Source organism: Pezoporus wallicus, unplaced genomic scaffold (genome assembly GCF_028554395.1).
Source record: "Pezoporus wallicus isolate ANWC-B61680 ecotype Strahan unplaced genomic scaffold, APGP_CSIRO_Pwel_v1 contig_5418, whole genome shotgun sequence".
Classification (NCBI taxonomy): Eukaryota; Metazoa; Chordata; class Aves; order Psittaciformes; family Psittacidae; genus Pezoporus; species Pezoporus wallicus.
The window spans coordinates 4,551,491-4,579,007 of NW_026640709.1; the positions used below are offsets into that span (position 1 = coordinate 4,551,491).

At 37.6% G+C, this 27,517-nt stretch overlaps 1 protein-coding gene and 1 long non-coding RNA gene across 7 annotated transcripts in view; one reads left to right on the top strand and one right to left on the bottom strand.

The window, feature by feature from the left end:
• The window catches only part of LOC130605059 (uncharacterized), a 38,885-nt gene extending 24,736 nt beyond the window's left edge, over positions 1-14,149 (top strand). For both annotated transcript variants that reach the window (XR_008973603.1, XR_008973602.1), the window contains 3 exons: positions 8,172-8,378; positions 11,376-11,441; positions 13,504-14,149. This is a non-coding gene — a long non-coding RNA (uncharacterized LOC130605059). The remainder of the gene's footprint in view (positions 1-8,171; positions 8,379-11,375; positions 11,442-13,503) is intronic.
• A 932-nt stretch (positions 14,150-15,081) lies between these two features.
• Positions 15,082-27,517, bottom strand: part of CDIN1 (CDAN1 interacting nuclease 1) — a 129,006-nt gene continuing 116,570 nt past the window's right edge. For 4 of the 5 annotated variants that reach the window (XM_057420200.1, XM_057420199.1, XM_057420197.1 and 1 more), the window contains 2 exons: positions 17,316-17,466; positions 15,082-16,524 (listed from right to left, as the gene is read on the bottom strand). In XM_057420200.1, coding sequence (XP_057276183.1) covers positions 17,331-17,466 — 136 coding nt within the window. In that variant the 3' untranslated portion in view covers positions 15,082-16,524; positions 17,316-17,330. Of the gene's footprint in view, positions 16,592-17,315; positions 17,467-27,517 lie in introns of all 5 variants that reach the window. The other variant, XM_057420198.1, reaches the window with a different exon arrangement.

Genomic DNA, 27,517 nt, shown 5'->3' on the forward strand with positions numbered 1-27,517 from the left:
AGTACTCTCATGTAGTCAGCCTATGTTAATAAATGAAAACAGGGGAGTTTGCAAATGATTTGAAGTCATGGGTTACACATTTTTCCAAAGCAAAAGAAAAGCACAGAAAGTTCATCTGAATTCTCAAGGCAGTGCATGTGGTGAACATTAGTTTTCTCTTTCTTCATTTCTTCTTTTTTTTTTTTTTTAAGGTTGACTAGTGCTTTCTTTTTCACCACAAATACTGTACTGGTAACTGAAGATACCTTCCAAATGTATATAATGTCAGGGATGGCAACATCTGCAAAACAAGGACCTTCCATTGGTGTGGTGCACGGTAGCAAGGAAACATAACTATATGTGTTCGGATCTCTGCAGTGATATGTTCTTCCAAAACTGTGAATCACTTCAAATGAAGGAACATTCTTGACTGGCAATAATTGGGAACTAGAGGAAGAAAGGAATGCAGTATTTACTTAAGATCAAAACAAAACCTGAAACAAAGAATCCAGTTCTTGCTTCTAAGTTTAACCTGCAATATTTCATTGTCTTGATCAGCTATACAAATGGGAGAGAAAACTGAGAGGTAAACAAATGTCCAAAGGCTGCCTAGAGGGCTGAGGTTTGTGAGTGCTGTGTTCCTCTTGGCACTGCTGGAACACCCTGCCTGACTTTGTAGACTAGCCTCGGATTGCCTGGCTGCACAGCTTGCAGGTTAGCGATCTCCTGCCTAGAGAAGATCTTCAGTGCCCTGGGAAAGCATCTTACCCACAGAACAGTGGGGAAATAAAACAATTTCTAGAGTGATGAAACCCCACCTGTGAAAATATTCCAGGACCCTCTTAATACTTTCAGAGTGAGAAGGATGGCTACAGCACGTGTGTGCTCTGTTTTTTATGCGCTATGTCAGCTGGGGGTGGGTGGCTGGCTGCTGAAGGAGGCTTGCAAGGTTCAGTCTGTACCAGCTAATTGTGGTTTACCTGATAATGTTCCTAGTGAGCTGGCTGTGCTCTTGTGGCTTTTCCTAAAGCAGATTCCTCCTTTTGGTTATTTTCAGAAGTTTGAAATACAGAAGTCAGCAAGTCAGCCTAGTTGTGATCTCTGACCAAGTGAGGGTTTCTCCAGGCAGTTTAAGCACATACTCTGGGGAGCTGATGTTTGTCCCAAGCTCATGTTTGTCCCACTAGAGTTTAAGAACATGGTACATAGGACTGCACAATTCCAAACAGATACTCACTGCGATCTATTGCCTCTTTGGTCATTGATTCTTAAGACCTTAAGCCCCTTGCCTTTTCCTCTTCACTTCCTTTTTCTCCATCTCCTTAAAAATTTGCAGGAGATGACATGCTGATTTGTAGCATAAAAAGCCTGTCATTTGTAACACTGAGCTTTTCAGATTTCCGGTGATTTGCTACTGTAGCTGCGTTGGGTTCTGCAGTGTTAGACCTGCTCAAATTGTGCAACAGAACAAATGGGATCCATGGATTTTTATTTATTTAGAGGTTTTAAATGATCACATAATACCCACAGATGCAGAAATGACTTGCGTGGTCTCCTCTCTACTTTCCCCAGTCAAGTTCAAAAATGTCAGCATTAAGAACCCAAAAATCAAAATAAAAGGCACCCAAAGCACTTTGGTATTCCTGGTTTTGTTTTGTGCTCTTTCTTCAAGTTATCTCAAAAAAAAGGCACAGAGGTCTCTTAAATATGTATATCGGGTGCTGGCAGCCCTGAATCTTTCTTTGTGTCTTCTGCTGAAGAATGACAGCTGATGGATGAATCTTTGTAAAATGGTCTGAAAGAGCCATATTTACTGAACTGGATCTTTTGAAGGCTTAGTGAGGTGACATTTTGCTTACCACTTTTGTATGAAATTGAACTATGAATCACTTCTGTTATGTCCTATTTTGATTCTCCTCTCTAAATTTCTATTCCTTGTTTGCATTTTAGTAGCATAGGAATAGGGATCCTGAGCTTTTTTGGATGGAAGGCTGTATCTTTAAGAGGCTAGACTTCAGAGGACTTGCCAAATCTTGCATCAAATATAGAACTCGCAGAAAAAGCATTAAAAAATATTTAATCTAAGCGATTAATTTCTTACCATCTGGAAAACCACAAACAGTAACAAAAGCAACTGAAAAATTCATATGCCATTAGTAGGTTGACTGCTTCAATATAGAATATTATGCTGCTCATAGCAACAGATTAATGTATAACCAGCCATGACTGGCTTTTCAAACATATCGGAATAGACAACCCCATACATAATGGCAAATCTGTATATTATGACTGATGTCCAAGATTTATAATGTCATAAAATATTGGTTATGTTGTTTTGACAATGGAAGAATTAACAAACAAGACAGTGCCTGCGGTGATGAACTATCTCATACAGAAACATTATTAAAGATAAAACATTTGGAAATTCTTTAAGAAAAATAACATTTTTGCTCTTTTCACAAGGAAAAAAAGAAGCCAGAAACATGACAGATTTCATCAAAAGAGCTGTTCACAGATTAAATGTAGTTCTGATTTTTGTTTTGCTGTGCTAGACTTCATTTCTCAAATCACAGAAGAATGAGGCAAGTGTTTTCAAGCTTACACTGGTTGGTTGGGTATTTTTTCTTTGTCTTTAGTTTTTTTTCATGTAGTGAATGTCGTTTTTCTGCTATTCCTGTTATATCGTACAAGAATTGTTTGTGTCTGAGCGAGTTCTGTTCAGCCTTCTGGTGTACTCCGAAAATGCTACGCAGGATCCACTGTGATCTTAATGTCTGTTTGTTAAATCAGCAAGGCCTGCTTGTGTAATGAGCTATGGTGATAAATCAGAGAATTGGGTGTTCAACACCATATAGTTTGCAGCTGGCCACATCTCAGTGTATGGAGGCTAGAGAGGTTGTAAGACTGAAAAGAAAATGCACAGAACAGTAGAAGCTAAGACTCAAGATCCTTCAAATACTAAAGAAAATGGGCTGCTCTATAAAAGGGTACTTCTGGCCCCATTGGCTGTCATGGAGATCTACTTGATACAAAGCTCCCCCATTTCTGAGTACATAAATATTTTTACTAGCTTAATTTTTGGTGTGTGTGGCACTTTCTGGATGAACTTTCTTTGTGAACTCAGGCTATGCCAAATCAGTAGATTATTTACTTCACAGTTTGAACACAAAAATATCTGGCAAGAGATAACAGATAATATTTGGTTTAACATCCCAGAAGCAGGAAAACTTGGAAGTGTGTAATTATATTTATCGGCATCAACTAAAAGGATATGGACAGAAGATTGAGGTAAACATGAACATGAAAGTCATTCTCTACCTGGTGAAAATTTGATACCGGTGTTTAGGACAATTTTGTATGAAACACAAAGACAAGCTATCTTTCTCTCATTCTTTTTTTTTTTGGATGCTACTTTTGTGCTAAGCTCCTCCAGAATAAGATTTATAAACGAGTTTAACTGGGCTGTGCCATTGAAGAAACCTATAAAAAAAGGACGTCCTGCTGAGAGTCAAGTAAAGATCCCTTAAACTTTGAGTCCTTCCACTTAATTTTTATACTGGAAAAAATATATTCTGGTTACAAAAACATCTGTTTTATCAGAAACGTTAGGTAGCTGAGCATGTGAAGAAAAGGCTTCTCTATATTGCTAGCGAGATGAAAAGTCAGTCTATTTGTCTTCTCTTTTGTTAGCTTTTATCTTGTGTCTCTGTTACTCTAATCTTAGAGGTCACATCCAAAAGGAATTAATTTAGATGTCTAAACTCGGAACACCATTCCTGCAGATCCTGGTTCCAGCAGCTCATTTCCCAGGTGTTTGGGGCAAACATGACCTTAGCTTTTGACCCCAGAATTACCCCCAAGCCTGAAGTTCTGCTGCTGCCTGTACCCTGGAGCACCTTAGTTGTACCACCATCACCTTGTCATCTTGTTCAGGCTTTTTCCTGGCTAGGATCCAGAACTTCTCTCTGGGGTTTCAACTATATGTTACTTTAAAAGCAAACCTACATATGGTGAATCAATCAATCTCTACTTGAAGTGCAGTGATAGCAACTTTTTTCTTTATAGAACACATATGGGAGGAGAGTGAATTACTGTCCCTCTTGTACAATTGCATGTTGGTAAGTACATTAATATGTATTTGGTTTTCTCCTTTATATGAAGGATAGATTTAGATTGACTGAGGACATACCTGAAATAGTACTGTGATGCTCTTTCATATTCTCACTTCCTGTCCCAGGAAGTTTGAGTTCTGTTTTTGTCACAATGACTGTGACAGATGAAAATGGAGACTGCTAATAGTGCCCATCGGCTTGGACTCCCACTTGCATCTTTCTGATCCCAAAAAGGTGCTGTAACCACCTGCCTTTCCATGACAAGTGTATTGAGAGAGGGTTCTGTGTCTTCTGTACTTTGGAAGAATTTTTTACATTTATTTATTGGGAAAGCACTTTGGCACTTACATTTAAGGATTTGGATTCTATGTAGGTGGAGACATGGGTATGTTCAAAGACTCCTGTTTCAAGGGAAAAAAATAATTTGCATATAGCTCTCCCCAGCTTGTTCCTGCTGCAGTAGGTATGTTGACCTTCAGGTGCGTTTCAGTCTGGAGGTGGTTCCAAAGGCACCTTCTGAGGTGGACAGCTCCTTTAGTGAATGACACAGGGAGGAGCTGAGGTCCCTAAATAAGGATTTCAAATTTCTTTCCTCGGAAAAGTTAAGCTGCACAGCACATGGTGGTGTGAGCTCAACGGCATTTCATACTATGGACTTCTTACCTTTGCAGAGTTGGTAACAGCTGCTTTATGCTCCAGTTAAGCATCAGTGACTAAAGCCCTTTCTGTTAGGGACCACAGCAAACGTTCTGCTAACAGTAAACCCACTGTGATTCTGCCTTACCATTTACTACATCTCCTGCTAAATAATAGTCTGTATTATGAGAAAAAAGGTTAGCTTTATACCTGAACAAATCGGATATATAATTGATTTGCTTCTCCTTGATTGAGAGCATCCAATGTAACTGTCTATGTTCTCAGATAAAAATAAATTAAAAATGCAGCTGCATTTAATTTCAAACTGAAGTCTTTTATAAAGGGGGATAGGGATTTTTAAAGAGCATTTGGCAATTGGTTTAACTGATCTCAGTTGAAATAATATATTCTGTGAAATAATTGGCAAGTGATGTCTAGAGGCAATGAGTTAAGCTAGTGCTGGCTGCACTAGAAAAATCCCACTCATGATTTCTGAGTTCATTTCTTGAAGATATGACAAGTTCTCTCTTGTAGGTTGTAGTATACGGATTGCACTGTGTATCTGTCTGAATTAAGTGGTCAATATCTTCCTCTGAACATCAGTGGCAGGGCTAAATTACTTCTAAGAGCTATGTATAAGACTTTTTAGAACTAAGGCTGAACATTAAAGTTGCTTATTTCTGCTGCTAACAATACTGAATTTCATGGGGCAAATGAAAAAACAAATATGGGTGCTGACTTACTTGCATACTCTTCATATTCCGTACACAGCTATCTCGCTTTGCCTTGCTTTGAAGAAAATGTAATCCGAGCACACAAGAACAACAGCAGTACACTGCAGATGTTTTGGTTTGTGTGGTGTAAGATTGACTTTGAGTGTTACATGGGAAACAGAATGAACCAAACAAAAATATCTAACCCCAACCAAATGATAAATCAAAAAAGCAAAGCACAGGAGTACAGAAGCACCTTTACACCTGGGACTTAAAAACTGAGGTACTGTCTGTGTTTTAGTCAGTCTCTGGCAACAAACTTAGTTTTAATGCCTCGGTTTACCTATGTCAGAGGGGCAGAGGGAAAACTAATATCTTGTGAGTATTGTTAGATCAGTTGCCTCAGAAGAGTTCACCAACCCTTACACAATACTAGCAGAACAAATGAAGGTGTTCACTGGGACTTTTCAGCATGAGATTTGTGTATCTGGAAGAATCCAAGGCTGTTTTGAAGTCAGAGGCAGATATCTGATCTGGGCTCTTAGTTACTGCTGTAATAGGACTATTTTTAGAATTGCACTGGGCTGCTTTTGTTCTGCTGTAATCCTTTCCTGTCTCATTACCATAGTCTGTTTGCTCCAGTAAACTTTAAATACTTCCCAAGTGTAGAACATACAAAGATGAGCACCCCACAATCAGTAATTCTTACAATCCTAGCAGGTGGGCTGTCCAAGGCAGGCATCTGCACTAAGTTTCTAGCTTTGTACATGTCTTATGGAAGTTGTTTTCTCTTAGATTATGCTGCACAACTGAATTGTCCCTGAGCCTCAGATGAGGTCACTAGATACTTCATTTCACACAGTATGATTTTGTACTTCAAGCTATAACTTTTGATGAAAGTTTTTAGAAGATTGTCCCAGATGGAACTGCTGTAAGGCCAAGGCCTCTCTCCCTGAAATGACAAGAGAGGTAGCTGAAGTAGGGTGTCATACAGGAGCTGCAGAATATGGTAGTGATGTGTTCCTGATGGTATAGCCAGGAAAGCTTCCTGTACCCTTAGAACTTCACTTGCATTCTTTAAGACTTAAGGTTAACTTCTCCAAGTAAGAGAGTTTAGTATAAATTCACCATATAAATCCCATCTCTTCCCCTGACTAATCTGGAACCTGATAAGGATATTACCTGTGGTGTTTCTTAGTATCATGCTTGCTGGGCTTTTTGTCTTGCCACCTGGTTAGCAAGGTCCTTTAAAGAGAAATCTCCTCTTGCAGTTCAGAAGTTTCTTATGTCATTCTGCCTGAACTGTTTCTGTGACAAATCTGCTAGTTGCACAAGTAGACAAGTCATATCTAATACACTGTTCAGGTTCTGATAGTCCAGTTCTTGTCTTTCCACTTTACACATTATGCTGGAATTCCTTCTGACCACCTTCGGTGTAATCTGATAGTCTTTTGAGTCTGAAGATTGCATATGAACAGACTTTCTGATTAAATTACCAGGCCTCTGTCTCTCCTGGCCTCCCAGTGTTCCTGGCATTCCTTCCCCCCAGCCCTTCTTGAAGTACTTTATTTTTTTTTCCCTTTTTTCTTTCCTTTTCTATAATTGGGAAATTAAGACATTTACCACCTACAGCAACTAATAGCCAAGCAGAAAAAAATCCAAACGCCAAGCCTAGCACACTTAAAATCCCTCAGTGGCACAGCTCACATTAGGGCACAAGGGAAGTAAAGTATCATTGTATTGCTATTTCATTGTAGCTATATTCATCCATGGGTTCAAATGTTTGTCTTAACCTCCATCTCATAAATTCTAAGTAGTTAGTTCATTGTAAGGAAGACTGAAATATGGAGACAAGTTGATAAAGTGCATTACAAGACAGTTGCATTTCCCTTCATTCCCTGATTCAGGTCAGCCATACTTCATCCCATGGAGATGCATCTTGTTTAGCTTTCAGTGTTTAGAAATACAGAAGAATGGTTGGTCTGTGTCTTGCACACAGCCCAGCATCAGCACTCATTCACTTATTTGAAAATTGTCCAGCATTTTGTGATCTGAGATTTATGTCTTGAGCTGGATCAGTGACTCAAGACACATCATTCAAAACATGACCAAAATAATGTTACAGTATGCTATATATCATCACCCAGTGAATGATTTTGGAACAAATCAGTTGCACCTCTGAAAGCAGTGGTGGTGTTTTCTTTTCTTGTTTGACTGAATTAAAATAGTACTTCATGCTTCCTTTTCACTAAATGAACAATGGTACACAGAGGTAACTTTATCAGCTCAAAGGTATCTCTTATTTTATGACAAACCTCTGTTCCCTTACTGTGTTCATCCGTCATACAGAATACTTTCTGTCACTACATCTGAAACTTGCCTATATTCTTATGGTGTCTATATCATGGTATTTTTGGTAGAGGCCACAGATTTCACTTCACTGTATATCAGCTCTGTTTTCCTTATCCAGGTATTGATTTTTATTGCATCACCAGAGCTTCGATAATTGTAAATCTGCAAATATGTAAATGATTTTTAGTTACTGAAGGAGTGCTGATTTACAGGACAGAAGACCTGGCTCCACAACTTGAGCAGATAAAATGAGTTGGGGTGTTTCTGACGAAGATATTATTCCAGTCATGTGGTTGAATGGAACTCTAGAAAGTGAGAACATTGCAGAAAGATTAAACAAACTAGACAATGAAACAATTATTTATATCTTCATTTTTAGCACACTGGCAAATGGAATGCATCTAGCTAAGTATATAAGTCTCACAAGCTGCCTCTCAATCTGGACCTGTGGAGCTGAGAGAAAGTACCTTAGCAAAGAGAGAGACAGCGAGAAATCAGAGTAAAACTGCAGATGATGGGAACACGCTGTAAAACTGCTTTCAGCCCCTGAAAGAAGCCAGTGTAGCGAACAACTTGTTCTGCTAAGGTCAGTACTAATCCTGTTGCTGATTCAATTCTTTAGAGCAAAATGCTAAAACTAACTAAATAGATTAAAATAGTTATAATTTGGTTCTTCTGTCACTGGACTGTCAAGGCTTGGATCTAAACCTGGGATTTCATCCTTACTGTGGGTCCTTGCCTTTGCTTTTCTCCTCTACCAGTCCACATCAAACATGCCTTGCCAAAGAATTCGGGAAAATACTTTTTGCTATCTTTGAAGGAAATATGGGGCCAAGAAATCAGAAAAAGCTTTGCTGTTTAGCTGTTAGTATTTATAAAACCAGGAAGCCATCACTTATGGGCTTGCCATACAAGGGCTGAATAGACAGAGGAAGTGGTATTTTAACACTGTTAGTGGATCAGTGGGAAGCTGTGATCCACCAGTCTCTTTCTGAGCCTTCCTGACAAACTCACTGCTTTGTATGTTTGTTTCTGTGCCTGAGTAACTGAAGAATGACGGAGAAAGGGATGCAGCTTGTAAAATAGAAGTGGGAAGACTGTGAATTACACACTAATGGCTAGCTATAACAAATTATATTTTCCCTTTAAGTAGACTCTTCAATGCTACTTTTCCAGCTAAGAGATCTCTTATCTGGGATGTAATTAAAACTCCCCACTGTTGCTCAAATCTTAGATACTTAAAATTCTTGTTTGTCTCCCATTAGTATTACATAATTTAAAGCTATCTCTGGTCAAGGAGCATAAAGTAGTTATGCATAGCAGTAATATACAGGATTGTTTCAAGCTAAGTACAGCATGGATCAGGTAAATGGGAGATACAGGTAAATCTGTGACTCTTATTATCTCATATTCCTATGACACGTCTGCTTATCATGCCAGAAAATGGTGCAGAGTTTTCGGGGGTTGTAGGTTGCTGGGGCACAAACAACTCAATGAACTCTTACCCTCTTTGGCTGCCTACAGCAAACCTTACAGAAAGGGAGGCTGCAGTCAACACAAGTTTTCCTGTGCTTTCATTTCACACCACCAACTTTTTGGCAAGCCAGTATGAGCTCATCAGTATAGCTAAGTAATTGGGCTAGTCATAACAGAATTAAGATAAGCCAACCGCGAGAATTGTTTGGACCTCCATGGCAAATGTGCATCTATGCAAAAGAACTTGTTGCTGTTGCATGCTCCATTTAACATACTCTTTCCTAGTATGTATTTTGTTTCAGTAAATGTTTATCACAAGCTGAGCTGTAGCCACATGTCTCTGACTATGAAGACTGGTAGGAGTTTTATGATGGACATTCTATGATAGATACATCACATTAGTGTTATGTTTTATTTGTGATAGCTAAAAATCAAACTCATCCATGTTACCAGACTTGAAACAGTGAATGTTTAATTTACTGACTCCAGTCAGATTACACATGTACAAAGCTTTGTTAATCACACAAGTATTTAGGTGTTTTCAAAGGGTGAGATTAGAATTCAAACTGAATTTAACAGATCATAGAATCATAGAATCGTTAGGGTTGGAAAGGACCTTAAGATCATCTAGTTCCAACCCCCCTGCCGTGGGCAGGCACACCTTACGCTAAATCATATCACCCAAGGCCTCGTCCAACCTGGCCTTGAACACTGCCAGGGATGGAGCATTCACAACCTCCCTGGGCAACCCATTCCAGTGCCTCACCACCCTAACAGGAAAGAATTTCCTTCTTATATCCAACCTAAACTTCCCCTGTTTAAGTTTTAACCCGTTACCCCTTGTCCTATCACTACAGTCTCTAATGAAGAGTCCCTCTCCAGCATCCCTATAGGCCCCAATTAATTAGTTTGAAGTCAACAAGTAAAAACTCTAAAAATGCATTAGCAAGCTATATGTGCAAGAAGGAAAAGAATAATAGGATTAAAAATGATGAATTTAAGATGAATCTGGATGTGGACATTATAAAGGGCCCCAAGCTAAATAGAAGCCACCAACTGGTCATTGAGGGAATATATTTGCAGGGATCTTGAGATGCTGTTTCTAAAACTAGAACAAAATAACATAGACAAACTGGAACAGACAAGTGTAAAGTAACAACTATCATAAAATTTAAAACATTTTGAAAAAATTTTTTGAAGAGTTTGTGGTGTTTATTTGAGAAAAAAAATATTGAAATATGGGTAAGGTCAGAAAAAAAGGCAGTCACAAGATTCATTCTCCATATTAATTTGTAATTCGGTGAGATGTAACAGGCTTATTATATAAAAAAAGATTTAGATAAGACATTGGAAAACGTTTCTAACTAAATAAAGATGGGTAGTGGAATGGATTCCCATAATCTTTTTAAGCATCTCTATGGCTGGAGTTTTTTAAGGATAGATTAGAGAGACATGTAAGCTGATCTGTATAGACAATTTTGCCTCAGAGGAAGGATGAAACTGCCTGTATGTCTTCAGACCCAACTGTGCCTTCACTTTTTTATTTTTATGGTATTTTTTTTCTACATGTATTTCATCATTTGTATGTAACGCAATGCCAAACGCATTAAAATAAGGCTGCTTAAAGTGAGTATGGAAACAAATTGATTAAATTAATTTTTATGTTTTTCCACTCATTATGGAGTATCATGCTGAGGCAGAATACAAAATGAAGTGTGGTGTGAATGCTTATTATGGAAAAGCAAAAAAAAAATAATCCAATATATCCATTTGTAATGGAAAGTCTTTTCTGGTAAGAAAGCTTGCGTTTTCACAGTACTCTTCTACTTTGAGTTTCAGAGTGCTTTCAGAAATGTTCTTTGTATCCCTGAGGCACTTTGTGAGGTGTGACCACATCTGTGTAGCTTCACATTGGAGACAGAAGCTCCAAAATACCCAGTTCAAGATCTAAAACCAGCAGGGCCAGGCCTGGCCTCACCTCCTTCAGGTGCAGCTCATCCCCTCTTCTATGTCATGCTCTCTCGCCATCACTGTCGCTTGTCAGCTTTCAGAAATGTCTCTGTGCTTTCATGAGCACTTTGATGTGAGTTACCATCCTGTATGACAGGGACAAGTGTTGAGTTACTGCCCTTTCCTGAGGACCTCTGTGAACACATCTATGAAGAGCACACAGGTAACAGGGGCTTCTATATGAGAAAGTATAGGTAGAAACCTGAATTGGCATAAAATTTGCAACCTTGACTCTGCTTTTTAGGTATTTTTTTAAAAGAATTATTTAATATTGCTGTTTTTTTCTGAGCAGCTTACATGTCTGCTTTATTTTAATGATAAATACTTGGGCCATACAAATAGTAGTTGCCGTGCCAATGAACACTTCTCCGTGTTAATTTTATTTTAATTTGGCAAGTTCTCAGAGGTAAGTACGTTATAGTAAAACTGTCTCTTTATAGACAGCCATCTGGACATCAAGATAAATCTGTTAAATGTCTCTCTCTCTCTCTGTGTGTGTGTATATATATATGTGTGTGTGTGTGTGTGTATATATATATATATATACATATATATATACACACACACAAGTTGTTTGCCTGGTATTAAGTGGATTTACTTTCTATGAAAACTTTACTTTTGTGGTGTCATTCTTAGAGGCAACAGCAAAAAACCTTTATACAATACAGGGGAAAGAAACCTCCAAACTATCTAATAATGAGAGTAACCTTAACTAAGGATATTTCTCTGAGAATTAATAACTAGCTTGGGTTAATGGTCACTGGCTTCACCTTAGGCCCTCAGTTAATCCCTGAACCTCAGTTGTTATTACCTAATTGACTTAGCTTCATTTCATTTTAACATTTCAAAGTGATCTTCCTAAAATCACACTGACAGAGTAACGTGGTCTCTGTAGATGTGCACTGACATGGTTTCAATATAGTTACTTTGTCTCCATACTCTTGCATTGACATTTCATTTTGTTTTGACATCGCAGTGCCACATCTATGGATCTGTGCAGATGACATGTGATTGCTCAGATTAGGTGAAAGCCTGCCCAGGAGTGAGGGCAAGGGAACATCTTACACAGGGACATGATGCCAGCTAAAAGCCACTATGCAGAATCAGTGTTGTGAATGATTGTTAGCAAACATGATTTGCATGTTGTAAAGGGAAGAAAGATAAAATTTCACTTGAAAACTTGTTGGCTTTCTTAACAGACAGAAATCTTTCCACTCTTAGATCAGATAAAAAAAAACAGGCTGAAAAACATGCCAGGTAATGTATTTAAAAAGAGGGGTTTTGATATTACCATTTCATGCTCATTGAGGCTGCAAATAAGTTATTCAAATCTGGTGTCTTTCAATAACATAGTATCTAATTAAGCAATTGAATACTGTAAGATGCAACTCTAAATTGAGAAATCCCTATAAAAATAGGGCATAAAAATGAAGCCTTTTTATGATGTGGAAAAGTTTTTTTGAAAGTCTTTTGAAGCTCTTTGATCCAGCTCTGAAATAATTTTGGTAGATTACTATTGTACGAAACCCATAATTTATAGTAGCTGACCTAAGCTGCTCTTTGTATAACAGCCATATATGAAACAATAGCAGGAAAGTGAAAAACACAAGGGGAACTAAAACTGCTCTGTTTATTATTTAGCTCATAATTACATCTTCCTTATTTAATCTTTGGAATCCTGGCATGTTCTTAATAATACAGATTCAATTAATATTTACTACACACAGGAGAGTTAGTTTTCAGTAATGCATTTAGACTATCCAAACTTTGTGTAACTTGTGACCTTTCCCTAACCTAAGCGAGGTCTATTTTATACAGATCGTACTAGATAGACAGTTTCTCTATAAATGGTGAAGTTGCTGCCAAGCTCCCATTGTTAGCTAGTTCATTTTTCAACAGGCATACTTTAGGTTCCTATCACACCACTGTAAAGAGCAAGCCCTTGAGGTTTCTTCTTTTGTCAACATAATAAAATGGTTATTTCTGAATAACCTGCAAATCCATCACAAATGGCCCTTTGTGACTTGGAATAACATGATAGCAGGATTTTTTTGGTTTGTTTTTTTTTGCAGGCAGCCTCCTATTTTATTCCATATTATTAAATTAATATTTGAGCAGCATTTGTCTTAGCATATGTATAACTCGTCCTCGAAATAACAAATGCATGGTTCTGACAAGTTATTCTTGCTCAGTGTTCACTGTCTAACTGCCAAAGATCCCTTCAGAAGCTAAATAGTGAGACTACTTCAGCTGAAGGAAAAGGAAGAATCGAGTTGAGTTCTGCTTACTTTTTTTTGTTGACCTTCAAGGAGTTTTAATCAACTCTGTTAAACAAGAACAACCTGTAGGATGGACAAGCTCTTGTCAGAACAACTGGTTTGAGAACTGAGATCTAGCCATCTTTTCCTTTCTGAGACAAGTAGATTTTGGTACAGGAGGAAAGCTAAACCTTTGACTTCAACAGACCTTGCAGATGTGCTGCACAATCAAGGCATGAACATGTGGAAAGGAAGTCTCCTTAGTGAAAGAGGCCGCTCTAACAGCTATATTCCTAATATTGGCTTTGCCTATTTTCTGGTAGCATGGATGCAGATTAGTATCAGAAACAGAAGCTGTCACTAGAAAACTTAGGACAGACTCTTCAAAAGGGGAAACAAGGGCAAAGGGAGGATGCTGAATAAATAAATGTGAAATGGTTAAAAAAGGATGGAAAATTCGAAGGGGAGGATTTAAAGACAGATGAAAAAAGCCATGAAAAGTCTTATGTAATAGTAGTCTAGAGGGTGGAGAAATGCAAAAGCAAATACCAGGACAGAATGACTTTTTGAATACACTGATGTAACCAAACAGGATGAAAATTACTCATAAACTATCAGTACTATTAATGTGATAAATAGTAATAAGGTAAGAGCAGTAAGACATTTGGTCTTTTTTCTTCAGCTTTAGATTGGAAATTTTATTCTGCTCTGAGCTGGCTTCAGAGAAAGATCATTAAACTCATGCTAACAATGTGTCCGCAGAATACAGAAATGTTAAAAAACGTTTTGTCTTTATACTAGAGTGTGACACAGCATTGTGCTGCTTCCCTTTACAAGGAAGTTTTACTTCTCTGTTCAACGCAATGACATCAATTCCTAAAGCTCAGAACAGGCCTTATTACAGTGCTTGTAAGAGCAGATGCTTGGTGAGTCTATATATGCCAGTGTGAACATCAGTCGGTGTTATGCACACTTCTGTTTTCTGGCTAGGCGTAATTCATTAGCAGACTCTACAGAATATTCCATAAAACTGGATTTGGCTTTAATGTTAAGGTTCTAATGACTACAGTATTATTTAAGAAAACAAAACCAACGAGCACCTCACAAATAGTAGTCTCTCCTCTTTAATACTGAAGTTGCTGTTTACATATGATAAACAGAAAAAATACACAAGGGTTTTTTTGCAAGACACAAGTAGGAATAACAATAAAAAAACCAAACTATGTTCTTTCAGCATTTAAAATAGTGACACAGCATATTTTTTGCGGTGGCAAAGCTTCTTCAATAGCATTTAATGAAATTAATACAGTAGGTACACTTTTGTGGCTTATTTCATCCTCATTCTAATACAAAGATGCTTAAAGGGGGCAATACATAAAGATGAGGTCAAAGCTTTTATTAAAGACAGCTGTATTGCTTTCCAACCTGTTATGTCATGGCATTAGGTAGAGGAATAAAGAAACAAATACAAGCCTAACCTGATTTATCTGTGTGTCCCCATATAAATTTGTTTAATGTAAAAACAAAGCAAAGCTTTGATGGAGGTTGAGCAGGATTTTCAACATCTGTGCAGATAAATTTAATTTATTCAAAAAGAAAAAACAGCATTACTGCATCTTGTAAAAGCTGATTTAAATGATTTCATACAACAGAAAGCATATGCACTAGCTAAAACAAATTCAGTTTGCCCTTCAAACCCATTTACTCAAACAACCATTACTTTTGAATTTTCTACTCCAATAATGTTCAGCTATTTCTTCTTTTTTATTCTCTTCTGGATTTCACACATTCCACTAGCCTAAACCCCAAGCCCAGGGGCAGCAGCAACATCATACATGCAGCTCCTGTGTATCTTTACGGGCAGATCCTTAAAGCTGGTTAGGCAAAATAAGCTAAGCACAATACCTTAAATAGCTGAACAGGAATGAATTACAGCTGTAACAGGTTTATTTGTAAAATAAATCTTTTCACTATAGCATGTTAAAACCTAGGATAATAATCTCTATGCAACAATAATTCACTGCAGTGGAGCTATACGAGCTTATCTCTGCAGCAAGGAACAGAGTACTAGGAAGACTAAAGAAAGATATTTTTTCCTGAAAATTAAAGATTAGTCAAAATGATAAGGTCCTTTCTGAAACATAGCAAACTGTTAAAATGAGAACTAAAAGTTCAAAATAAAAATACTGCATATGCATCTGAAAACTATAGCTGAAAGAAAATGGAATAAGATTAATACCCTTTTAAGTCAAGGCAAGACTATAAAAAGCCTGCATGTGATTTTTGAAATCATACAGGCACACAGAGTATCACCTCAGCTGCAAAAAGATGATGAATATGTACTGTAATGTTTTAAAGACCCTTTCCTTATGGAAGAGGTTATCAACTTGTGCTTTAGGAAAACTGTTATCACACCTTTAATTCTACAACAAAATCCGTACCTTTGCTTCTCTGAAAATCAGAACATGGTGAGCAGACATGCAAAACTCTCGCCTTTAAAAAATATTCTGTCCTTTCCCAAATGCCAGTTAGTGAAGAAAAGAGTATTAAAGAGTGTCAAGCTCTGTAAGCTGCTACTAAGAAATCTCTGAGAGCACAAACCTGAGGCCCAACACTGCCCCTCTAAGTGGTGATGAGCATGAAAATAGGGCGAGACTGAACTCACTCAAATCTAAGGAGGGCTAGCACCCACCAAAATGCTCTTCTGCTCTTGGTGGTTTCAACAAAGAGAAAAACAATGCTTTTACAAGTATACATAAGTACGGTGGAAACTTATGCTCTACCCAGCACAGTTTCTATAGGCAAACTTTGTGTGTCTATTTATCCTGCGGCACTGATCCAGTAAAAAGCACTGTTTCATCATCTTTTTTTTCACTCCTCTTGTTGAACACCAGGATGGTAATGTCCTTCAGAAGTAACCCACACAGAGAGCTCCTGCACATTGTTCTTGTGGACTTCAGTACGCCAGAAAATTGTATGTTACAGTACCTACAGGGGTCAAGACAGATTCCTTCCTTAAAGTCGGTTAAGGGAAAAATTCCTAGGTACAGATTCCCTGGGGGGTGGGCTGGAAAAGACAAACACAAGTTATTTTTCAGTCATTAAACTACTTATTGAAAACCCACAAGTGTAAGCCCAAATCTCACTCCCCAAAATCCACTAACTTATTTTTTAACTCCGTATTCCATTATTGATTTTAGCAATTAGATAGTGACAAAACACATATACCAATTATTCTCTCAAAATCTGGCTCTTTACTGTAACAGCCAGAACTTACACAATCCTATCTTATCACTTTAGCTTTATGAGATCTGCATTATGTTTTAAGCCCCAGAATAACAGTCTTTACCAATTTTCCACATTGGTGTAGGTGTTTCAGTCAGTTCACTAGCACTGAATAAATTTGGGAGTTAAACCATAAAAAGCCACTTATTTTTAAAGGTGACTCCCTAATAGGCATAAGAACTGAAAGTTGTACCTTTCAGCCTCTGCATTTTTGTCTTTGTTTAGAATGCTAGAAGAAGCCATCCGGAAGGAAGAAATATTATGAGTATCTAGAAACTAGCTGTTTGACAGAGACAGAAATGCTGATAATGAGTGGGTTGTGTCTGTCTTTTTTGGCTGATCACAACAGAGGTCTGAAGCAAAACAGAAACTCTTGATATGTTTGTATAAAGAGGCAGTAGCATAAGGGCAGGCAGCAGGAGTTCAGCTGAAGTTCAGGGCAGATGCTGCCATTAGTTTACACTGAAGGAAAGTAAAATTGCTTCCGGATTTACCTCTTCCTCCCAACATCAGTGTTGAGCCATGCTGTGTCGCAGAGTCACAATGTCGGTAGGAAAGCAGTCTTTTAGCAGGATACCACGCTCACGATGGCAGTCCAGTTCTTCAATAAATCCATACCAGTAAATGACTAATCCAGGGCCAAATCTATCAAGCAAAAAGGAAAGTTAATTTATGTGCTTGTGTTACGAGAAATTTAATTTCCCAGCTCTAGTTATTTCAACACAGACAGTACTGGACCTCCATTCAATTTTCAAATTTTAACCAGTGTTGAACCATCATGTCATTAATGCCTGGTTCCTTAAATAAAAATGCTATTTAGAGGCTCAAACAATCCAGATCAGACTTCTGTTTTTTTTTTCTTTGAACAATCTGCACATACCAGTAAAAAGACCTATGCTTTAAATACTGAATAATATTCAGTAACTTTGATACATACAGAAGTCTTTCCCGCCCTGCATTCTGTTCTCCCAGATTTGGGCATGCAGGCATTAAAATAAAGGGGTTATGCAACTTCCAGTTCACGCAAATTACACTACCATGAAGATAACAATGAATCCTTAAAATACAGCTGCTAAATGAGGTAATTATTAATGTAAAGCACAATTCGGAAAGAAATAGAAAGTTTCTGCTGTAACATCTCCGAAATGCGTCTCAGGAATTCCTCAGATATTGCTAACTCTGACTGATCCCCACTAGGCAATCTCAGGAAGTAACCCCATGCACCATTTTACCCATCAGGAAGTTCAGACCTTCAGGCTGGGTTCATAAAGAAGTAATCACTATCAATCACTGCATACTGTGATATGTTTTGCACATCAGTTTCACGTTTTTCCTACTGAGAGCACTTAATTAAAGGGCAGCGCTACTTTTGGTGTAGTGTTGCAGGAATTTTACAGTGAAATCATAAATTATGAATGTTGGGTTAGTAAAAGGATGTCTAAAAACAGAACTGCTTTCTGTAGTCTAACATTACAGCAGTCTGTACAACATTAGGCCAAAAAGCTTTTTCTTTTCTTGATTTATTATATGCTGTAGTGAACTTGCCAAAAACAACAGTGCAGGATGAGCTGTTAGATACCGTCTGTACAAGAAAAAGTTCAATATAATGTCATGTAATGGTTTATATGCAGAGCTGTGCTCTGGACTCAACCAATATGGTACCCAATTTTTGTTAATGTTTAATTATAATAAAAATGTGTTATAGGGCTTGCACAGTAACCTAAATATCCACTTAGCAGACAATACAAGCACTCAAAAACGTGGGTAGTGCCAGACCAGCTTCATTAGGGTGGTTTCTTCCCAGCAATGGAGGGAAAACTCTATTTGATGTGCTCATGTAATGGAACAGGCATCAAAGGAAGAAGAAACCCTGCGGCTTCCTCCTGCAGTTTCAATTAGATACGGTAGCCTTTAGTCCAAAACTGCTGCATAGTGTTGTAACATTTCTGTTTATGGCTACTACTCTTCAACCGAGAAGTGGCCGCAGTTCAGTGGCAAAGTAAATTACTCCTCAGCACAGCTGAGGCAACACAGGCAAATGTGGATTTTACAACTGAAATATGATATTTGGAAGGAGAGAGAGGCTGAAACTCTGACAAATCCAGCTACACTACTTAATGTATTCAAACAAATTTAGCATTGAAGAAATCACAGATTAAGAAGTGGCTCCTATGGAAGGGCAATGCTGCCTACACCCAATTCCTAAGTTTTCTCTGGCTGGCCAACAACTTCATGTGGGGACAAGATGTGCATGACCCCACTGCACTATGGAGGCCAGCTAGCCTAGCAGCAGTGAGAAGTAAGTGGCAAGTGAAGCCAAGGACTGATGCTCCTTGCCTCCAGTAGGAGGCTGCAATTTGCTGGTGCAGGATGGGCCTACTTTTGCTACTTCACAGGCTATGTATCTGCTCCCACATCAACCAAACATAATAAAAGGATAATCTAGTAGGGGATGTATATATGTGCTAACCAAAACTATTTTAAAAGCAAAGATAAAGCCCCTGGAAGATAGGAGCAGACCTTACATTTCTAGTGGGCTATTTTATGCAAGGGAGAAGCTATGAAATGTCCACAAATACTTACTCATTATAAGCGCATGTTCCAGGTAAAATCTTCATACTAATGCTCACCCAAGTTTTGAAGGGCTCATTTTGCTCTTTGTGGCAGTTTGAATCCCCTATCCACCACAAAAGAAATGTGGCACTGCACTCGTGTAATTTGAAAAGTTTTTTTTTTTTAAAAGGAAATTTTAAATAAAATTAGTATTTCGAGATGCCCCTAAAGTGTAATTTATGTCTTTCTAGAAAATCATCGCAGCTCAAGCACACTTTTTCAGGAATATTTCATGCTTTAAAAGTTACCTTCAGAAATCATCAGATTTGGTGATAAAATTTATATACAGGAACATCTGCATACTGTTAATTGCAGGTGCAATTTCATCTTTAGCATGAAAACATCTATCAATCCTGCTTTTGGCTGTAATATAGGAAAACTATTTTCCCTGTACTGCCTAGGTTGCACTTTTTTCCACTATATTGTGCCATTCTTTCTATTATAGCTCTATATCATACCTCCCATATGTATGATCACATAAAAAACATACCATACTTCTGTTTAAAAACACTTAAGTGCAGTACTTAAGATCAAAATAACTTGTTGGCACATTAAGCATTTGCCACTGACTATCAGGAACTCCTGCTGCTAAGTGTTAATTTCTCTCTCATTAACACCCAGAGTTGGCAAATCACAAACAATACCACTGGTTAATTACTGCTGCCTTAATTTGAAAAGACACTTAACCTTTTTGTGCAAGGGGATGAGGTGTTGAAGTGTAACCTAGAAGTAAGAACTATCCTTTTTAATTTGACTCCTTCCAAAGCACAGATATGACACTATGAAGAACAAAACACAATGCTGTAAATCACAAAGTAAAGCTTCAAATTGATTTCTGCATCAATGGTAACATTTAACAAGTTAGTGACTAACCCTGGTTTACACAGGAGAATAAACTAAAACGACAGAATGCTTACATAGTATTGCCATGGAAAGGGGATCCACTAGCCCTGAGGAGGAGAAAAAAAACCCCACGTCGAAAGCACCAAATGGTTCTAAAACTATATAGATGTGATATGCAATATAGGCTAGGTTATGCCATTTCATATGAAAGACACACAGGAGAAAGTTTAATATGAAAATCGAGCTTAGATTGTAACAAACTGTGGACTCATATGGATTTTGTTCTTGCTCAGAAAAGTTCTGTAAATCCCTGCAAATGAGCTTAAATTGCATTTTTCCCTCCATCTTTAGCTCTTTCCCTGAAAAGCTTAAGTGTGAAGGAATGTGTCCAAAAGTTATATGAAACGGTAGTTTTACCTATTTCAGTGAAACTATTACTTTTAGAACTTTATTTTTATATGGTGTATCTTTTTAAAGCTGAAAAGAAATCCAAGTAACTAAGGTTTGGTTAATTCCATGCAGTAAAAATTGAATAAATAGGAAATATAGAGGCAAGCCCCCTTCAGAGTATAAAGAACACAGCAAGTGAAAATTGTCCATGCAGGTTGCATAAGTTTACTTTACAACCCAAAGCCAAATGTTTTTTTTTTCCTAAAAAAAATAATCTTTGTGTAAGTCAAGGGATCACTTAAGAAAAAAATATGGAAAAAAAAACCCTAAGTAAAACGTGAACCTGGGTTTCACTTGCCCTCCAATTGAACCAGTTTTGTGCTAGAAAAAAGACTTTTATTTATTTATCAAAGTGGTCTAGTAGGATCACACACATTCTACTTCACTTCAAGAGAAACTACTTTCTAGTAATGTCTTTTCTTTTGGAATATCTGTGTGGGGTCCATGCTAGCTTCTAAGGATTCACCTAGACATGTGGCTGTTGTGAGTGGATTTTTTCACCATCAAAAAGCCTTGCATGTGGTTTTATGAAAAATGCATTTTCAACACACTGCTCGATACTGAGCAGAAATGTAAAACATCTTGCAGCTGTTTTTAACTAAAGGTTCACTTTATTTATTCTCAGTCTATTTGTTACGGATGGGCTGTATGCATCTCAGCATAATGTAAATAATTTTAATTCCGAAAGACTCCCCTAATGAAATGCTGGCATATAAATTATTATTTCTAATATGCATGTACTTACGCAAGTATTTTATCAAACAGATTCAGATAAGTATTCCTGTTATACGAAAGCATAACAGCCTACCTGGTTGGTGATTTTACTTCTGAAGGTCACATCTGAATGTGACTTTGAAGGGACCTCATTCCGGCCCCTTGCTTTTTAATGTCAGATCATCAACAGGGGCAGCTGAAAAGCTGGCTTTGTTTCCTTGTTTTTCTTTTTAAATATCAAATCAGAGCATTACCACTTGCATGTGACTACTTACTTCATGGGAAAAGGGAATTACAAAAAATCACAAATAAATTATTATATTCTAAGTCATTTATCACAGTTCCTTTGAATCACAGTTGTGAGTAAAGTGGTTTTACTTGTAGTACTAATGAACCCTGAAGATATAATTAATCCCCCTATAATAGCTAATAAATTTATTGATTAAGGACTCACAACTTTATTTTAGTGTTCCTGTAGAAGTCTCATTTGTGTCAGTGGAGGGAATTTAGATATTTGCAGGGCCAGGCTAGTAGGTAACAACCGCAGACCACATTTTCAAGTAAGGTCAGTTGGCATCAGCCAGCCAACTTCCTTACGTCTAGACCAGTTTACCACTGCAGATGACACAGCGTTATATATCTTGGCAAACATTTAATAGCTGCTGCTCAGACACTGACTTTGATTAGCAAGAATTTTTCCATATAAGCAGCTACCACAAGAGTAGCTCAGAAGAGTTTGTAACAGGGCATTTCTGCTACTGTTCATTTCTATAGAATTTTAAAATCAAATAAAGGTATTTGTGCATGAAGAGAGTGCATTTTTAAAACTCTGAAGGCAATTTAAAGATAACTGTGGGGTTTTATTATCCTCACCACTTTTTAAATCCTCCATATGCTTTTGTGATTCAGTAACACGCACTGATTTAAATAAAACATGCCTTCAAGGCATTACACAGGACCTTATTTCTTTGACTTCACCAAATCTGGTTGAAAGAAATCCAGTACTTAGTAACAAGTTTAACAAGTTCTGATCACATACTTTTAAAGATAATAGGAAACTTGTCCATGACACTAGCAAGCACTGAATCAAGCTTTGCATGAAAAAGTTTGCAGCATATGGTGTCTCAAGGATCCAGGCACACAGTTTATGCTGCTTAAGGTAAGTTAAGCAAGTTAAAACCTAATCTGCTTTAAGCTTTGATGTTATGACAGTAATTAGGGGAAGTCTTATTTTTACTGAAGACATGAAAAAATATTAAAGTCTATTAATATTCTATGAGACTCCCATTTCCAAGGAGGCTTTGACTCAAAAGTGAGAATTTCTTTTGGGCTGACAAAGGCAGGCACTTCCATGAATGCCACATATTGAAGTTACATGCATTTGGTATGGAATGTGGAGTTGTTAGGTGAAGCAAAGGTAGATGGAAACTAGTATCAGGTTTGTGTCTCTAGTCACACCTCTCTTGGATACGATTAAATCTTAATGACCATTTTTTCTTAATCCTAGCTGTCATCTTATCTGTGCAATTGTTAAGACATCAGTCAAATAGAAGCATTTCATTAGGCTTATTATATGATTTAATTGATTTTGTCATTTAGAGAAATAAAAAAGCAATATTTATGTGGATATAAGAGACTAAAATATTTTAGAATTTTGCATAGCAGAATTTTAAAATGCATATTAATAGAATGCACAAAACTGTGCATCACTGTCATTAAAATACTATAAATACAATATAACTTTTAGCAGCATAATAAATTTTTAATAAACAAATTGTCGAAACACATTCTTCACTTACACTTATTCATTCAGATCTGAGTACTGTTCTCCAGGCAAATAAAGGATTTTCATAATCCTCAATGACAAGTTATTATTTTTTTTTTAAATATAGTTCTCATGAAAATTAACTTTTAAAAGCTATGATTAAATAACATTAAGGTTACACTGATTTACAAGGATCAAGGCTTTCTAAGTGAAGACTGATGACTTTCTAAGTGAAGAAGTGAGTGAAAAAGAAAATACATACTTGCTCAAGGCAGCTTATCATTAAGACAAGGGAGCCTTGAGTGAATTTCTCAGTTTTATTGGTTCATGTCCTAACTTTTACTGAAACATATTGTTTACTATTAATAGTATTCCAGATGCTCAACTCTCAAAGTGGCTGTGTGTACTTAAGTTAAAATTTTCTCTTTTTTATATTTAGCAGCTTCAAAATCAGGTAGGTGCTTTGCACATCAGACACTGAGGTTTTGTGTTGTAAAGACAGACTCTTATGTGCTGTGCAGGTGCCCCCTATGCCTGGACTGGGCCGATGCACTTAAAATTAACATGGTACTCATATTACCATTTTAGAAGAGAAACTGCTAATCCTTATGCTGCTGGACTGTTTCATGGGAACTTTGGCCAAAGTTTTCTCTGGCTTTAACAGAGATGACTTGGATATACATTTTGGAAAACAATGCATTTTAGCTGCCTGGGAAGTTAGTTCCAGTATCTGTCTAAAAAAAAAGAGATAATAGAGATAATAGACAGTGTTCCAGGTACCTTATGTGGTAATTTGGAGATAGATCCAAGTTTCCCTGAGGTATAAGATTCTTGCATCACTTAACCATCTCAATTCAGGGCAAAGTGACTTCAGGCACTTTGATGATGGGCATAACTAAGCAAAAGAAGCTCAACTAAAAAAATCTCAACCTGAAAGGTATAATAAGCACAATATAAGAAAGCTTCCTACGTCTTTTTCTGAAGTTTCATACATTCTTTGTTGATGGAGAGAGTCTAATACTCTGTATTAGTTGTTGCATTTACATGTTTGCCCTTTATAATTCAGGGTTAGCACAATGATTTAATGCACCTCCACAAATGCATTAAAGTGCTCTTGTTCAAAGCAGCAATACCCTTCTATTGTGCAACATGCAATTTGATGACTAGTTTACTAAAGCTATGCTACTTCTATTTAAGTTGTGCTTTGTATTTACCAGTTAAGACACTGCATGCAGATGCACTAAGAATGTTGTCATCCAAAAAAGCTGGGAGAAAATGTGACTGCATTACAGAATTATTAATAGAATCATAGAATAGGTTGAGTTGGTAGCGACCTTAAGGATCATCCAGTTTCAACACCCTGCTACAGCCAGGGACACCTTCCACTTAGACCAGGTTGCCCAGATCCCTGTCCAACCTGGCCTTCAACATGCCAGGGATAGGGCAGCCGCAGCTTCTCTGGGCAACGTGTTCCAGTGCCTCACCACCCCCACAGAGAAGAATTTCTTCCTACTGTGTAATCTAAATTTACTCTCTTCAGTTTAAAGCCATTGGCCCTTGTTCTATCATTCCATGCCCTTGTAAAAAGTCCCACTCCAGCTTTCCTGTAGGTCCTCTTTAGGTAGTGAAGGCTGCTATTTCTATATACCATATATTTTCACTGGAAGCAATGCTTTCAGATTAAACCCAGACAATAGCTTCCTGAGGTACTTGCTTGTTACTCAGTTTCCCTGAGAAAGCCTGATGCCATTAGTTCACTCTCCAGAAACTGTCAATGCAAGGGTGCTATTGTTTGATTCTGCACATGTGAAGCTGTGGATCAGTGCTGAGAGGAGTTACTGAGGTTATTTCAAACATTTTGTTAAACTCACAGCAGTCCTCCCAAAGGAATGCTTGGCTGCAAACTCCCTCTTGTCCCGGGTGACAGAAAACATGAGAAAAGCTTTTGAGTACAGTTAGATTGAAGTCCAGGCAGCATTAAGGGCTGGTCAATGTATGTTGCCATTAGGTGATTAATAGTTGTTTATTTTCAGGGCTGGAAGTAACAGGCCATCCTAAGGCCAGTGCAAGATGATATCTGAATAATCTGTGAGTGCCTCAGCTTGCAGCAATCCGTTCTTTCTCTGCAGCTGTTTTTCTGGTGACAGCACTTGCCAGAGTGATAGGATATGCCAAGAGTGCATTTAAGAGAGGAGGCACTGCTCTCACAGCAACTAACTTCTGTTTAATAATTATTGTAAAATAGAACCAAACTGAGAAAACTTGTCCAGCAATTTCTGATAGCAAAAATGCTGATAAATAAACACACTATATACCCGTGTATTTAGCATTTGCTGAGAATAAATCCTGAAGCCAGCATTAAAGGTATCTCAAGAAATTTTGAATGAATTATTAGACAATTCTGTATCTCCGAATCCTTATGCACAAATATACAATAAAATAATGTAACAGATGAATTAACAAATTAACAATGAGGGCAGCTCATTTGTGCTTCCAGCCTTCCAGATCAGAGAATTAGTCCAAGACTGGATAGTAAATCACACTGAGCATCTTCACACAATGTTGCTTAGCAGTTAACTGCCAAACACACTATTATGCATAACTGACAGGCAGAAATATTTTGTGATGCTGTACTTAAATTTACTCTCTCTCAAAGTGCAACTCACCTATCTGTATTAAGCAGAGAACAGATGAAAAAGAAAGTACTACGTCTGCTGCCCATTACTGTAGCACCTCATGCCCACCCAGAAGGAAAGAAACACCTCATCTGAACTGGAATATCACTGCCGCCTTTGGAATCTGATGGCAAACTCTAACTGTATCTGGAATTCACCTACTTGTAATGCCTGGGGCTTATCAGCTTGTCTTCCAGTTGATACATATATCTAGTGCCTGCAGAATTGGTGTTGGCCCTGCCCCACTTCATTTTTGAAAATAATTTGCTTTTCAGTTGTATTTGGAAAAGGAGTGCGTCCCAAGATATGTAAGCCTGATGCATTGCCTGCAAAATACCAAGTGTTTCAGAAGACTATAAAAACATTTCATGTGGTGAAAGGTGGAGCCTGTTCCAGAGACTTTAGGAGGGCACCAAAGCAATTTGCAGAATTGTTATGCTAATTATCAGATGAAATAAGTGCATAAGTGGCGATGTACAAAGACATCTACTTCCCCTTTTTTGCCTTCTGTCTTCTTCACTGTTTACATACACACACAGAGGTCTACCACATGCACCTTCTGAAAAATTCACAGTGCTATTTAGATTTATTTACAAGTTATTTGTTCTTTCTTAGTATATACCAACACTATTTAATTTCAACTTTAGTATCAGGCACCCAAATTCTCTGCAGGTATAAGGCATCTCTTTCGACCTGATATTTCCAACCTGCTGCCTCCTCCTGGAGTAAGATGCATTAACATTTGTCCCTCTTTTGAATGATGGTGATTGTACATGTCAACACATAACTGAATTATAACACCAAAGCAAGGGAAACCAATTCGTTTCCTGTCTCTACCAAAAGAGATTTAAACCTGCCTTTACCATGCAGGAGACTGGCCTAAATGCTAAGCAACAACAGAAGAACTGTAGGATGCAAATTTCAAACCAGTCAATTTTGCATAATAAAAGAACCACTTAATCAAAGGCTATATACTATGGTCTAGTGGAAGAGGCACTCATGCAGGAGGAAGCAAGTCCCGATTATAATCTCAGCTCTGAGGAAACATTTAACACTTAAATTGAAACCTCCTTCCTTGCTTCACGGTCATGCTTCATCTAACAAGCACACCACCTTTCTTGGTCCTTAAATATTTCATGCAAAGGTGTTCAATACAGAAGGCTGAAAGCACAAACTTGTTCTCCACAACAACTTGAAGTGGGCACCATACTAATCCCAGTGCAGCAACAATGCAAGCTTGAGTTTTCACAGGCAGACTGAACCCAAGTCTACAAGATATACAGATTTTCACTGCCATGTAAGCGAGCCTAGAAGAAGGGAGAGGAAGAATCAAACCAAGAATGCTGTTATTCTTGAAGGTTTAAAAGCAACAGCATATTAGTTGAGATAGCCAGTGACATATTACAACCCATGTCTAATGAGAACTGAGCCAGAGGTCTGCAACACAATAAAGTCACATTAGTATGAATAATTTCCCTGATATAAGAATATGTTGAAAATTGCAGAAGACAAGTTGGACTCTGTATTCCTGTGATTTTGGTTTTGGTTTTTTTTTTTTTTCTTTGCCATGCAATTGTTACATTGGTATGTCAAGTCATTTACTCTGTATATGCCATTTGTATGTTAGCTGTTCCCA